This window comes from Antechinus flavipes, chromosome 2, assembly GCF_016432865.1.
Source record: "Antechinus flavipes isolate AdamAnt ecotype Samford, QLD, Australia chromosome 2, AdamAnt_v2, whole genome shotgun sequence".
NCBI lineage: Eukaryota > Metazoa > Chordata > Mammalia > Dasyuromorphia > Dasyuridae > Antechinus > Antechinus flavipes.
Window position 1 is genome coordinate 546,066,677 of NC_067399.1, and position 12,084 is coordinate 546,078,760.

The 12,084-nt window shown below is 39.2% G+C and overlaps 1 protein-coding gene across 3 annotated transcripts in view; it reads left to right on the forward strand.

Annotated features, from left to right (window-relative positions):
* The first annotated feature begins 274 nt into the window (after window positions 1-274).
* Window positions 275-12,084, forward strand: part of LOC127551302 (nuclear receptor ROR-alpha-like) — a 148,095-nt gene continuing 136,285 nt past the window's right edge. For all 3 annotated transcript variants that reach the window (XM_051980932.1, XM_051980933.1, XM_051980934.1), the window contains exon 1: window positions 275-636. In XM_051980932.1, coding sequence (XP_051836892.1) covers window positions 471-636 — 166 coding nt within the window. In that variant the 5' untranslated portion in view covers window positions 275-470. The remainder of the gene's footprint in view (window positions 637-12,084) is intronic.

Below are 12,084 nucleotides of genomic sequence, written 5' to 3' on the forward strand. Positions count from 1 at the left end.
TTGAGTTAGATTCCTGAGAGACTCTCCGAAGTATTCACAGAATCATCTTGCCAATTATAATTTGACTGGAGGGAAGGGAAAACTATTACCCCTATTAGCTCCTGTTATTGTCTCACCTCCCCAAAATTTGCAGCCCGTTTATGGATCTGTGTCTGGGGTGCAGAGGGTGGGGTATGTGGAGTGTGGGGGATGGATGGAGAAGCTCTCGCTAGCGCTGCCTGTGGTCAAATCTGTTTTCAGTCCCATCTCCAGCGCGCACACACAGACACACACACACAGACACACACACATACACACACACCCGCTCTCTCGCTCTAGCTCTCTTCTTCTCTCCCTCTCTCTCCCTCTCATTCCCTGTCTCCTTCTCATTTTTTTTTTTTTTTTTGGTACCATAGAGTTGCACTGAAAACAGAAGATAGAGGGAGTCTCGGAGCTCGCCATCTCCAGCGATCTCTACATTGGGAAAAAACATGGAGTCAGCTCCCGCAGCCCCCGACCCAGCCGCCAGCGAGCCGGGCAGCAGCGGCTCCGAAGCGGCCGCCGGCTCCAGGGAGACCCCGCTGAATCAGGAATCCGCCCGGAAAAGCGAACCGCCGGCTCCAGTGCGCAGACAGAGCTATTCCAGCACCAGCAGAGGTAGGGAGGGTGGAAAGAGGGGGATAAGGGGGGTAAGGGAAGAGTGAGGGGTGATGGGGGGAGGACAGTAAGGGGATGGCCCAGGAGGCCGGGGGCATAGGAAGGGGGGGTCGGGCTGCAGGGCACAAGCAGCCCGGGCGCTGGCAGCAATACCCTGACGTCGGGGCACCCCACTGCCCGCCCCCCCGCGCCCCCCACAAATGTTGCAAACTTTTGCAGCACGTTCCCCCGTTGCAGGAGAAGGTGGGCAGCTGAGGAGTGGAGAGCGACAGGGTTTGACAGCTAGCAGGCTATCCCAGGGTTTATATATATATGTATATGGATGGATGTATGGATGTGTTTTTTTTCTGCAAAGAGAAGGAAAACTGCGTTGCCGAAATTAAATACGTTACCAAAAAAAAATAGGAGTGTGGTGACCGGGGACCGAAAGAAACTTTTAAAGTGGCAGTGTCCTTTTTAAAAAGAAAATATATATATATATATTGTCACCTCAGTCGCCTCCCCATTAGCTTCTTGTTTCTTCTTAACAAGTTTCCCTTTACCCCGACTCTGCGTGTTGGGGTTTTGTGGGTTGGGGGTGGCGGCGAGGGGGCGGAGTCAATGATCTGTGAAGTCTAGGGGCTGGGGAGGTTGACGAGGTCTGGGTGCGTGTCTTCACTTGGAGACGCTTGTCAGTGAATTTTTTTTTTTTTTTTTTTTACTTCGGGGCTAGTGTGTATGTATATGTGTGAGTATGTGTTGGGGGTGCGTGTGTGAGTGGAGAGTGGGAGGTAGCACCAGAAACGTTCCCACTAATTTGTTGAGCAGGCAACTGCCATAGTGGATACGCAAGTTTAAAGAACCAGGGTAGCCCAACTCCCCCGCCCCGGGATGGAGTGCGTGTGCGTTTGTGTGTGTGCGCACGTTTGTGTGTATGTGTGTGAGTGTGAGTCCCTCTTTTTGGGAGACAGAATTAAAAAAAAAATCCAACATTAAGAAAGGAGACGGGGGGAGAAAAATCCAAACTTATTTCTGTTTAGAAAATTGCCTTCCCTCCCCGCGGTTCATGGAGTGTTTCCGCCAGAGCCTGGGGATGGTCAGTGTAAGTTGAATGCTGGTTGGATGTTGGGATCAACACTCCCCCAACACCCCCTCACCACCAGCTAAGAGTGCTTTTTGAATTTTATTTTGATGTTCCTGGGGAGACCCGTCAACACCTCCTCTGCGACTGCCCAAAGCCCCATCCCACTAAGGTTGCTAAGTGGAGTGGAGAGTGGCTAAGGGAGCGCACTCCCCTCCCTGTGCCTGGGAGACTAGTAGTCAAACCTGGTTGCTGGTGGGTTGTACTTCGGCGGGGCATTGAGGAGGGTTGGGGGGGGGGGGAGTTAGTGGTGGATTAGGGAATGTATTTATCTGAATGTGCCTAGAGTTTGCAAAAGGAACGAAGCTGCGGTTTTAATTACTGTCGTAAATAATTGATAAATCACGCCTGTCATTCAGGAGGAAACGAGCTTGCGGGGGGGGGGGGGGGGGGGGGGGGAAACCTTCAACACCCCCCTTCCCCGGCCTTGTGCGCCGAAATCCTACCTCGGCCTTGATCCTGCACCCCGTAGACCCTTTTCCCAGTCCCTGTCCGAGATCAGGAAGAGCCCCAAGGGGGTGGGAGGTGGGGGCAGTCTGCGTCCCCACCCCCTTTGCTCTCTATTTTAGTTGGTGGGAGAAATATGGCTGATCATGTGTTGGCTGTTTTACAGTATCCCACCCCCACCCCCACCCCTATCCCCTTTTGGCCACACCCCCTCCCCCTGTCCAGGCGTCTTCCCATTCACGGAATCCAAGTACAGTAAAACCCATCAAGATGACACCCGCGAAAAAAGAAAAAAAAAAAAAACACATTTAATTAAAGGAGATTTCCGAAGAGTGACCGCGCCGAACCGCAACAGCTTGGGTGGGGAGGGGGACAGTCCAACGTGTTGGGGGTGGGGGTTGTTGGGGATCGGAGGCCCGGGGGCTTGTGCCAGCCGCTGGGTGAGTTTGAGTGCAGAAGGCTTTTGGCTGCAAAGAGTATATTTAGACCCTGAGACGGTGGATTTGGAATGCGAGCCGGTTATGTAACAGGGTTAATCAGAAACACTGGAGAAAATTCCCTTCATGTGTTTCGGAGACTTTTTTTTTTTTTTTTTTTGGAAGGAGAAGCACTAGCAGCGATAGTATTTAGAAAGCTCTGATACTTTCGGGCCCTGAACTAGCCCCCGCCCCTTTCCTCTTTCCCCTCTCCCAGGCTCTCTCCCCAACCCCCACCCCCAAACCCTTTTGCTGCTAGCATCTTCAGGTGTCATCCTCGCCAGAAGGTGTTCTTGCAGGAGGAGGATGGGGTGGCAGGCAGCAGAACTGACTAGCAATTGGGTAACTTGCTGTTCTTGCAAATTACATAACGCCCGGGCAGTCGGCCCCCTCATGCACTGTTAAGAGACTAGGGGCCGAGCTGTCCCCAGAATCATAAGGCTGAGGCAGCAATTGGGTTCTGACACTGCTAACCTGCTGACCCACATCCCCCCAGAATCTCCTGACCCCCTCCTTCTCCAATCTCTAATCTTTTCCATTATAGTGTTTAATGGGAGGGGGAGGGTTTTTTTGGGGGGATTGTCCTTTTTTTTTTTTTAAAGCAAAACACCCAACTCACATACTGCACGCAGGCTCTAGGTTATATAACAGTCTGAATGGAAAAAGGAAGGTCAGAGATGGAGGCATCCTTGTAGCTAAAACAGCAGTAGTAAAAGCTCCCAGAAATTGTGTGCATTTGCAGACTTTAACCTCAGATGGAGCCTGGGCTTCTCAGGGGTACTAATCTTTTGAGTGAGTGTGTGTGTGTGTGTGTGTGTGTGTGTGTGTGTGTGTGTGTGTGAGAGAGAGAGAGAGAGAGAGAGAGAGAGAGAGAGAGAGAGAGAGAGAGAGAGCGAGCATGTTTGCCTGGTGGAGGAGAGTGATTTGAAAATGGGAAATGTTTGGGTTTTCAGATGATGTAATGGAGTTGGCAGAATATTCAAGTCTGCTCTCTGAGTGTAAGCAGTAAGAAAATTGGAGCTGGCATTCACTATTAATGTTGCATTAATTACAATATTGAAAAGGAATTAACCTACATACTAGGTGATTATGCTTTTTTAATACTTAAAACATAAAGACTCACAATTCTTCAACAAAAGCAAACATGTTCACTTTATTATAATTGACATTTTTAGCTTCCTTGATAGGAGATTTTGGCATTGGGTGAGACAGGATCCTTTGTTTAAGAAGTTTTGTTGTTCTTCTTGTTGTGGACTGTTTTTTTCCAGAAGAAGTACCAGAGTAAATTTTGAGGCAAGCCACATCTGGAATCCAAGAAGGATGTAGAATTAAATCCTAATGACATTGAGATGACCTTATGGAACATTAACAAGAATGGATTCAAGAATGGAAGAGTAATTGAATGTTGTTAAATTCCTAAGCCTCTGTGAATGAGTGGGGGGGGGGGAGAGGAGGGGCTGGGTACCATATTTCCTAAACTTGAAGAACCAATGTTAGAATTTTTTTTTAATCTGAGAGCATTGCCCTACCTCTATACCTTACCCCTCCCCTCCCCAAACAGAAAAAGCGCACAGAATTATAATGATTTTATTGAAACTATTCAGTTTTCTAGATGGTATTAATCTTGGCTGGTGTGATACTGCCCACTCTTAAGAGCATAATGAAATTAAAAAAAAAAAAAAAGGCAACATGGGAAGCAGGAATGCAGCAGAAAACCACAGTGAATCTTTAATTTAACAAGGCTTTCAGTGACTTCAGGGAGCTATGAGCATTGTGACATAACTGCTGTTAAAACCCTTTTTCAGGATCTCATTATTATATGCATGCCAGAAGCCTACATATTTTATTTCACTAAAGTTATCCTCACAGGACTATATACAGTGCAGTCAGTTTACAACATACAGACTGATGGTTGAAGGCTTTTAGGGCAGGCCTACACAAGGGAAAAAGTGAAACCAAAAGATGGAATTAACACTCAAAAATCTGGTTAGATAAGACTGAACCCTCCCAGAGTTCAGTTTCAATGGGCTTAAAGTCAGTTAAGCAAGTCTATAGGAGTAGACCTTTAAAAATTATAGTAAAATCTACAAAAGGTCTTTGGCTTGGAATGCCCCTTTTCTCCTTCCTCCACACTCCCTCTTCTCCAGTAAGCTATTAGAATTCTTTCTAGAGGCTGATTCTCAGATCAGCGCTTCCTTCATTCGGACTTGATTCTCTGTAGTAAACAAATAATGACCCCCATAGGTTGAGAAAAGGATTCAAATCCCTCATCAGAGGGATGAAATAATTATTTTTTAAACCAGGCAACTTTAATTTTCTGGTAAATTGCTCTTAAAAACATTTATAATTATACCCTTTAAAATGTAATAGAATAATTTTAGAAATGTATTGGATGATAGTTGCGATAACCTTTTCTAATGCTTCTCCCATTATTTCTGAAAAGAACTGAATTATTAATACAAAAACTGGGTTTCTGCTGGCTAAATACATTCACCTCAGGCTCTTTTTACGTACATCCCTGCTGCAATTTTCCAAATTCTATTGGTACCATGAAGAATTCTTAGCATTAGAAAATATCTTTCTGAAACTGAACTTAGGTCTGCTTTGACATCTTCTTAGAGTAAGGTAACAGGGACAGATAAGTTCTTTCAATGAGCAGAAGGGATGTCGATATATACAACATATTCTTCTGTTAAGCTTTACACCAAACTTCTAAGGTCTGATGTGAAAAGACAGAATTTTAATTACAGTAGTCACACTACAGGATGAAAATATACCAAAGTTCTTTGGTGACACTTGAGCTGCTGCTCTTGGAAGCAAAGAGAATGCTGCCTTATATGCATTGGTCTTTAAAAAGAGAAAAGTGTTCATCAGTACCCAGTACTTCTCTTTTATTATTTTGTAAAGATCATGGAATATATGTTTAGAGCTGAAATCAATCTCCTAGTTAATTAATATAGCTGAGACATGGAATGATTAAGTGACTTGTTCCTAGTCACACATGAGAATTTGAATTCAGAGCTACTACCTTCTAATTAGTATTCTACCCAATAAGTAATCTAGCTATCTTTCTATATCCTTATTTATTCTTGTTCTTTCTACTCTAAAACTCTTTGATGCAATATCAGAGGGCATGGATAGGACACACGCATTTGAGAAATAAGTTATCAATTGCAGTAAATCTATGTTTGCCAGACTGAATATTCAAGGCACTTCCCTCTGCATATATCTATCTATTCTGATAAATTCTGCTGCTTCATCAGTTGTAAACATTTTCTTTTGTAACATGTTAAAAAACACAGACTTCATTTCAGGCCCTTGGAAGAGATTAATGATACTAAAGATTCTCATCATGACTAATTATATCATGTAGCTGTGGTTTTTCAGGTAGGGTCCAGATACTCTTTCAGGTGGTCCAGGAGGTCAAAACTAACTTCATAATAATGTTAAGATGTCTTAATGCCTTTCTTCAATTTTATTTTGTTCCAGATTTTCTCCCTCTGCCTTTCCCTGTCCCATTCATTGAGAAGGGCAAAAAAGAAAAAGAAAAACTATCAAAAATATGTATAGATATGCATAACACATTTTCATAGATGTCTTAATTTCTAATGTGTAAATATCAATAGACTAAATCACATAAACAGAAGTTCTTCGGGCAGAGTCTGAAATAATTTGGAAGCCTGTAAAGGGTCCTACAGTCAATTAGTATATATTCAGTATTTACTATGTACCAGGTACTGTGCTAAACATTGATAATATAAATATAAGCTGAAAGCTAGTCACTGTCTCCAAGAAGTTTACATTACATTGGGGGAAATCAAGTAAAAGGAAGCTGAAAAAGCATAGGATGGAGATGATGAAGGTACCTGGCACATGGGGAGGGATGGAAGTTCATGAAAAGGAATGATGGCAAGGGTGGCTTAGACACCATCTTTAACATAGTGATTCTGGAAGAAACCATCCAACCTCCTTTCCTGGGGGTGGGGAAAGGGATAGAGAGAAAGGGGTATAATTTTATTGTGTGGACTCCAGGGCTCCAGAGAGCTTCCATGATGAAGAGGTTGCAGAGGCATGATAAAGGCCAGAGTGCAGCCTGGAGAAGACCAAAATGTTAGAGTTTCTAGTGCTGCATTCAATCTACTAGAAATTCTGAAGGCATAAATCAGTCTTTTAATAAAAACCTTATCTCCATTTAGCCCAAGCTAAATTGACCCCTTTGGTTTACTTTTTTAGTTGATTTCCCCACATATAACATGCCTCCAAAAAATTGACATCTTGTTTAGCATCAAGTAGAAATAGGCCAAATGGGAATGACTTCATTAAATTGTTATTCCAGAAGATATGATTGATCAGCCAACCATTCGCTTAGAGGTAGGAACCAAGCAACATCCAAGTTACAGGACATTTTTACTTACAAAATTATTTTCTCAAGTGATTTCATGCACTGCTAACTCCTTAAAATATTTGCTTTACCATCCCCCAAATAATTAGTTATCACATCAGGCAAAATCTCTCAACATCCTTATCCTGCCCCACCTTCTTACTCAAGAAAACTACTCAAAGATTTAATTAGACATCAGTATATTTTTTGATGATGATGCACATCTTTTGACCTTAGGTCATTGAGGAGACATATGTTTGGGGAGTGAGGGCCAAAAGTTAAATCAGTACAAGAGAGAAAGTGAAAGGGGCATCTGACCAAATTCAGCAAGAGCTTAGTAGTAAACGCCTCAATAACAAGATGAGCTCATCTGTATAGAGCTCTTAGTTCTAAGTCAACAGCCATTTAGAATACAGATCTGACTTTATTTTTAACAACAGCTATTTGGTTTTAGCCATAATTTTGTAGTAAGATATGCTTTTTTGCTTTTATGTTTGGTAAAGAATTCAAGCTAGAGAAGGTCCGTTTGAAAATTCACTTTAAATTGGCTTTGAATGTGATTTATTGAAATATGTTGTAAGAAATTAGAAACGCATACTCTAACTTCAGTTTTTTTCAAATAGTTGTCAGTAGATATTAATAGACAGTAGACTATCAGAATTATTGGGAAGAAGTACTAGAATCTGATTTTTCTAGATGGGAGGTAGCAGGAATCCTTTTTTGTTTGAACGCTTTTGAAAATATTTTTAAAGTATATGAGTCTAATTTCCTACCTTAGCATATCAAGCATAGCTAATATACTTGGGTAAGTCATGATTTTGACAAGTAGGTTTTTTTCATTGCTGTAAAGTTGATTATTTTCTTTCTTGGAAAAAAAATAGGTCTCTGATATCACTTTGTTAGATTGTAATTTTGCCTCTTTCTCTTCATAGTAACATGCTAACTTAGGGTTAATTATTTTTTTCTATTTAATTTAATGTTTTACTTTGTAAGAAAACTGGAATTTACAAGTCTAGAGTCCTGGGTACTCTTCCTTCTAATCTTTGCCTACTGGCTTCCTTGTCTTCTTGAAAGACGCTGCTTGTCACTTTAATAAATATTTGACTGACTGATTCTTCTCATAGAGTTATAATGAATGCAGGTTCTCTATTTAACAGTTAATTAAAATGTTTAACATATTGGTTATATATATATATATATGTGTTCAACAAGTTAGGGTACTTGAAATGTGAATTTTCTTTTATGATAATAGAATTTCTGGTCCATTTCTTGCTTTTTAAAGAAGCAGGTATTCATAATGGATATATTGCAAGTTCGTAGCAGGGCATTTTAAAGCCTTCAAGTTAGCAATCTTTATGAAGGAAAAAAATTAGAGATTAGTTGTAAACAATTTCATTGCCATCTCCAAAAAAATCTTTTTTAAAGTACAGGGAAGGTTCATTGGACCAACATGGAATGCATACTTGGAACTTTAAACTCTGGGAAAATTGAATTTGGTTAGAATTGTCCCATTCACCTTCATTATTCTCTTTGGTTATCTTGACAAATCTTTGATGTCACCATCTCTATTATTCACCCCACGCCTTTTGGAGTTCTCTTATGACTGTGCAATTATTTTTGCTTTTGGAGAAAGAAATAAAAGTGATTGTCTAAGGAAAGTTTAGAAGTCAGGAGTTTAGCATGGAAGGACTAATGTATTTCATGTAGCTAGAGTTTTCAGCAGCCACAATTTTAGTTCCAGATTTTTTCCCTTAATTTCAATAAAAATGACAGCAGGGTTCCAGGTATCTCATGTTAATGCTAAAAGGAGGATTTAGTAATAATTCCCTTGTGTTAGTAAGAGAATAGATTTTTTTTTTTTAAAAGCAGTTCACATCCTTAAATGACATTTTATCATTACACTCTGTCTTGTTGCAATGACTTGCATGGCTCATTAGAAAAATGCTTTTCAGCAACAATGAGGTGGAGCCTATTAGCGGGCTTCTGTATCCAAAACTCCTAGCATACCAGGCCAATATTCAGATGTGAAAGATCTTTAGCACTTGAACTGGAGTGACCGTTAGGTATCCTTCAATAGTGACGACTTGCTGCTAAGAGCATATGTTTCCCCATCTTGCTGAATGTGGTATGGCCTTTTACATTGTCAGCCAGTCCTTCCTGCTGCCATTGCCTTCTAGAAAGCTCAGTAAGAGTCGAAAATAAGGAACAGATGTCACAGCTTTATAGAGGAGAAGGCAGACTCCCATAGAGGGTAAGTGATAAGAAAAGGAAGTAAATGGCAGAAATCATCTTTGAACAAAGATCTGAGTTCTGTTAGTATCCTTTACCCTGTACTATTATTTTCCTCCAACAAATTTCTCTTGGTAAACATGTTTTATAAACCTCAGAGTGCTAACTAGACATTATGATCATTTATCATAAACATCTTGTTGCAGTGGAAGTGCTCTTTTGGGAATCAGAGGTCTTGGGATTGACTCCTAGCTCTACCCTTAGTGCCCATTTGACTGTAGGACCCTCACTTATTTGGTCTTCAATTAGATCAATAGTATCAAACTGAAATAGAAATGGGGGTCATTAAACTATATATAAGGATCCCTGCAGGTTGCATAATGACTTGGTTTTAAAATGTAATGTTATCTGTATTTTATTGCATTTTTGTTGGTTTTATTAATTATATCCCAATTATATTTTAAACTAGTTTGAGTTGCTCTGTGGAGTGTTGTGGTCCAAAATTCAGCAGTGAATGTGACATCTTTTCAATTGTAAATCTACAAGCTTTATTATTATCCTCATTCTTCTCATTTTTTTTTCAATAAAGTTCAGATAGAACTGATCCTGAGACAAACCACTATCATGCTATTTTTCCTTTATAATGCACTGGGAACCCTCTGTACAGGTACATTAAGTGAGTGTTGTTTTTTTTCAAATACAATACAATATAATATAATGGAATACAAGAATTGAGATTTTAGCTCTCTTTCAGGTTTAATCCAAGTATCTTTAACAAATTTCAGTAGCAAACACAGTGACAGGGATGATGATGATGATGACCTCTAAGATTTTATCTCAAAAGACTATCAAAGTCTTTAAAATTTATGGTACATATGATTTCACACATATAACAAGTATTATATTGCTTGCCTTCTCAATGGGTAAGAAAGGAGCAAAAGAAGGAGGGAATTTGAAACTCAAAATTTTTTCATTTAATGTTTAAAAAATGTAAAAATAAAAACTACCCTGGGAGTGGGAAGGGAGTGCAGCAAATTACTGAACAATGATTAAGTTTTATGGGTCCCAAGGGTAGATCTAACTCACCTAAGGTATAAGTATTAATGTGCCATCTACAAGAGAAAATGTTGTCTTGCCTGGGAGATAATTTGGCTGAATTTTGATAAAGTATTAAAAAATGAAAGTATGATAAGGATGTTGTTGTTTCCATTGGTAGTTAATGGAGAAAACTAAGCATTTAACATCTTAATCCCATATACACACTGAGTAGTTTTTATTTATTTTAAATTTATAGTATTTATTTCACAATTCAAATTTTCTCCCTCCCTCTACTACCAATTGAGAAGGGAAGCAAAATATCAGTTATATATGTGAAATCATGCAAAACATATTTCCGTATTAGTCATGTCTGAAAAAAATAGAGAAAATCATAGTTCAATTTGTACTCAGAGAACATTTCTTCTTTCTCTAGAAGTAGATTATATGTTTTCATCATAAGTCCTTTTGGAATTGTCTTGGACCATTGTATTGATCAGCATAGACAAGTTTTTTCCATAGTTAATCATTATTATAATGCTACTGTCACTGTGTACAAATGATTTCTTTATTTTTCTCACTTCATTTTATTTCTGTTCATATATTCTTGCAATATTCCCCCCGATACTACTCCACAGTCATTTTTTATACTACAATCGTATTTCATCAGCTATTCCCCAAATTATGAGCAGCCTCTCAATGTCCAATTCTTTACCACCACAAAAATTTGCTATAAATATTTTTTTACACATAGGTCTTTTTGTTTTTTCTTTCATCTCTTTGGAGTATAGACCTACTAGTGGCATTGCTGAATCAAAAGATATGCACAGTTTTACAGACCTTGTTCTCCAGAAGGATTGGATATGTTCAGGAATCTACCAATAATTCATTAATATATTTATTTTCCTTCCTCCCCTCCAGCATTTATCATTTCCAATAGGTATTAGATGGTATCTCAGAGTTGCTTTAATTTGCCTTTATTTAATAGTGATTTTGAGCATATTTTTGCCCATTTATCAATTGGGGAATGACTTTTATAAATTTCATTCAGTTCCCTATATATTTGAGAAATAGTCCCTCATCAAAGAAACTTTCTAAAAAATTTTTGATATTGCTTATTTTCTGTAATAATGTTTAGCAAAATATAGTTTCCCTATTTTCTTTTAATTAGATCTAGTTTTGCTTTTGCTTTGTTTTATATCATGATTATTACCTCTAATTTTTTTTTTTTTTACTTTTTTACTTCAGCTAGAGAATAATAGATTATGTTCCAGCCCTTTAGTTTAACTCTGTGTTCATCTTTCTGCTTCAAGTATCTTTTTGTATGTGGTGTATTGTTGGATTCTGGTTTCCAGTTCATTCTGTTATCTGCTTTCATTTTATAGGTTAGTTCATCCCATTCACATTCACAATTATGAATATTAACTGGGTATTTCCCTTCAATCTATTTTCTTCAGTCTTTCCTTCTTCCTCTTTTTAATCTTTTCCTCTTCAGAAATCTACTTGGTTTCTGACTGCCATCTTCCTTAGTCTTCCCTCCTTTTTGTCATTTCTCCCCATATTTTTTATTCTTTTCCCCTTCTATTTCTCTATTAAATAAAATATATTTCTATACTCAACTAAATGTGAACTATATATATTCTTCTGTCTTTGAACCAATTATGATGAGAATAAGGTTTAAACATTATCCTCCACCTTTTATTTTTCCCTTTTGCTCTCCACTATAAAAGCTTTTCTTCATCCACCTCTTTTATGTGAGA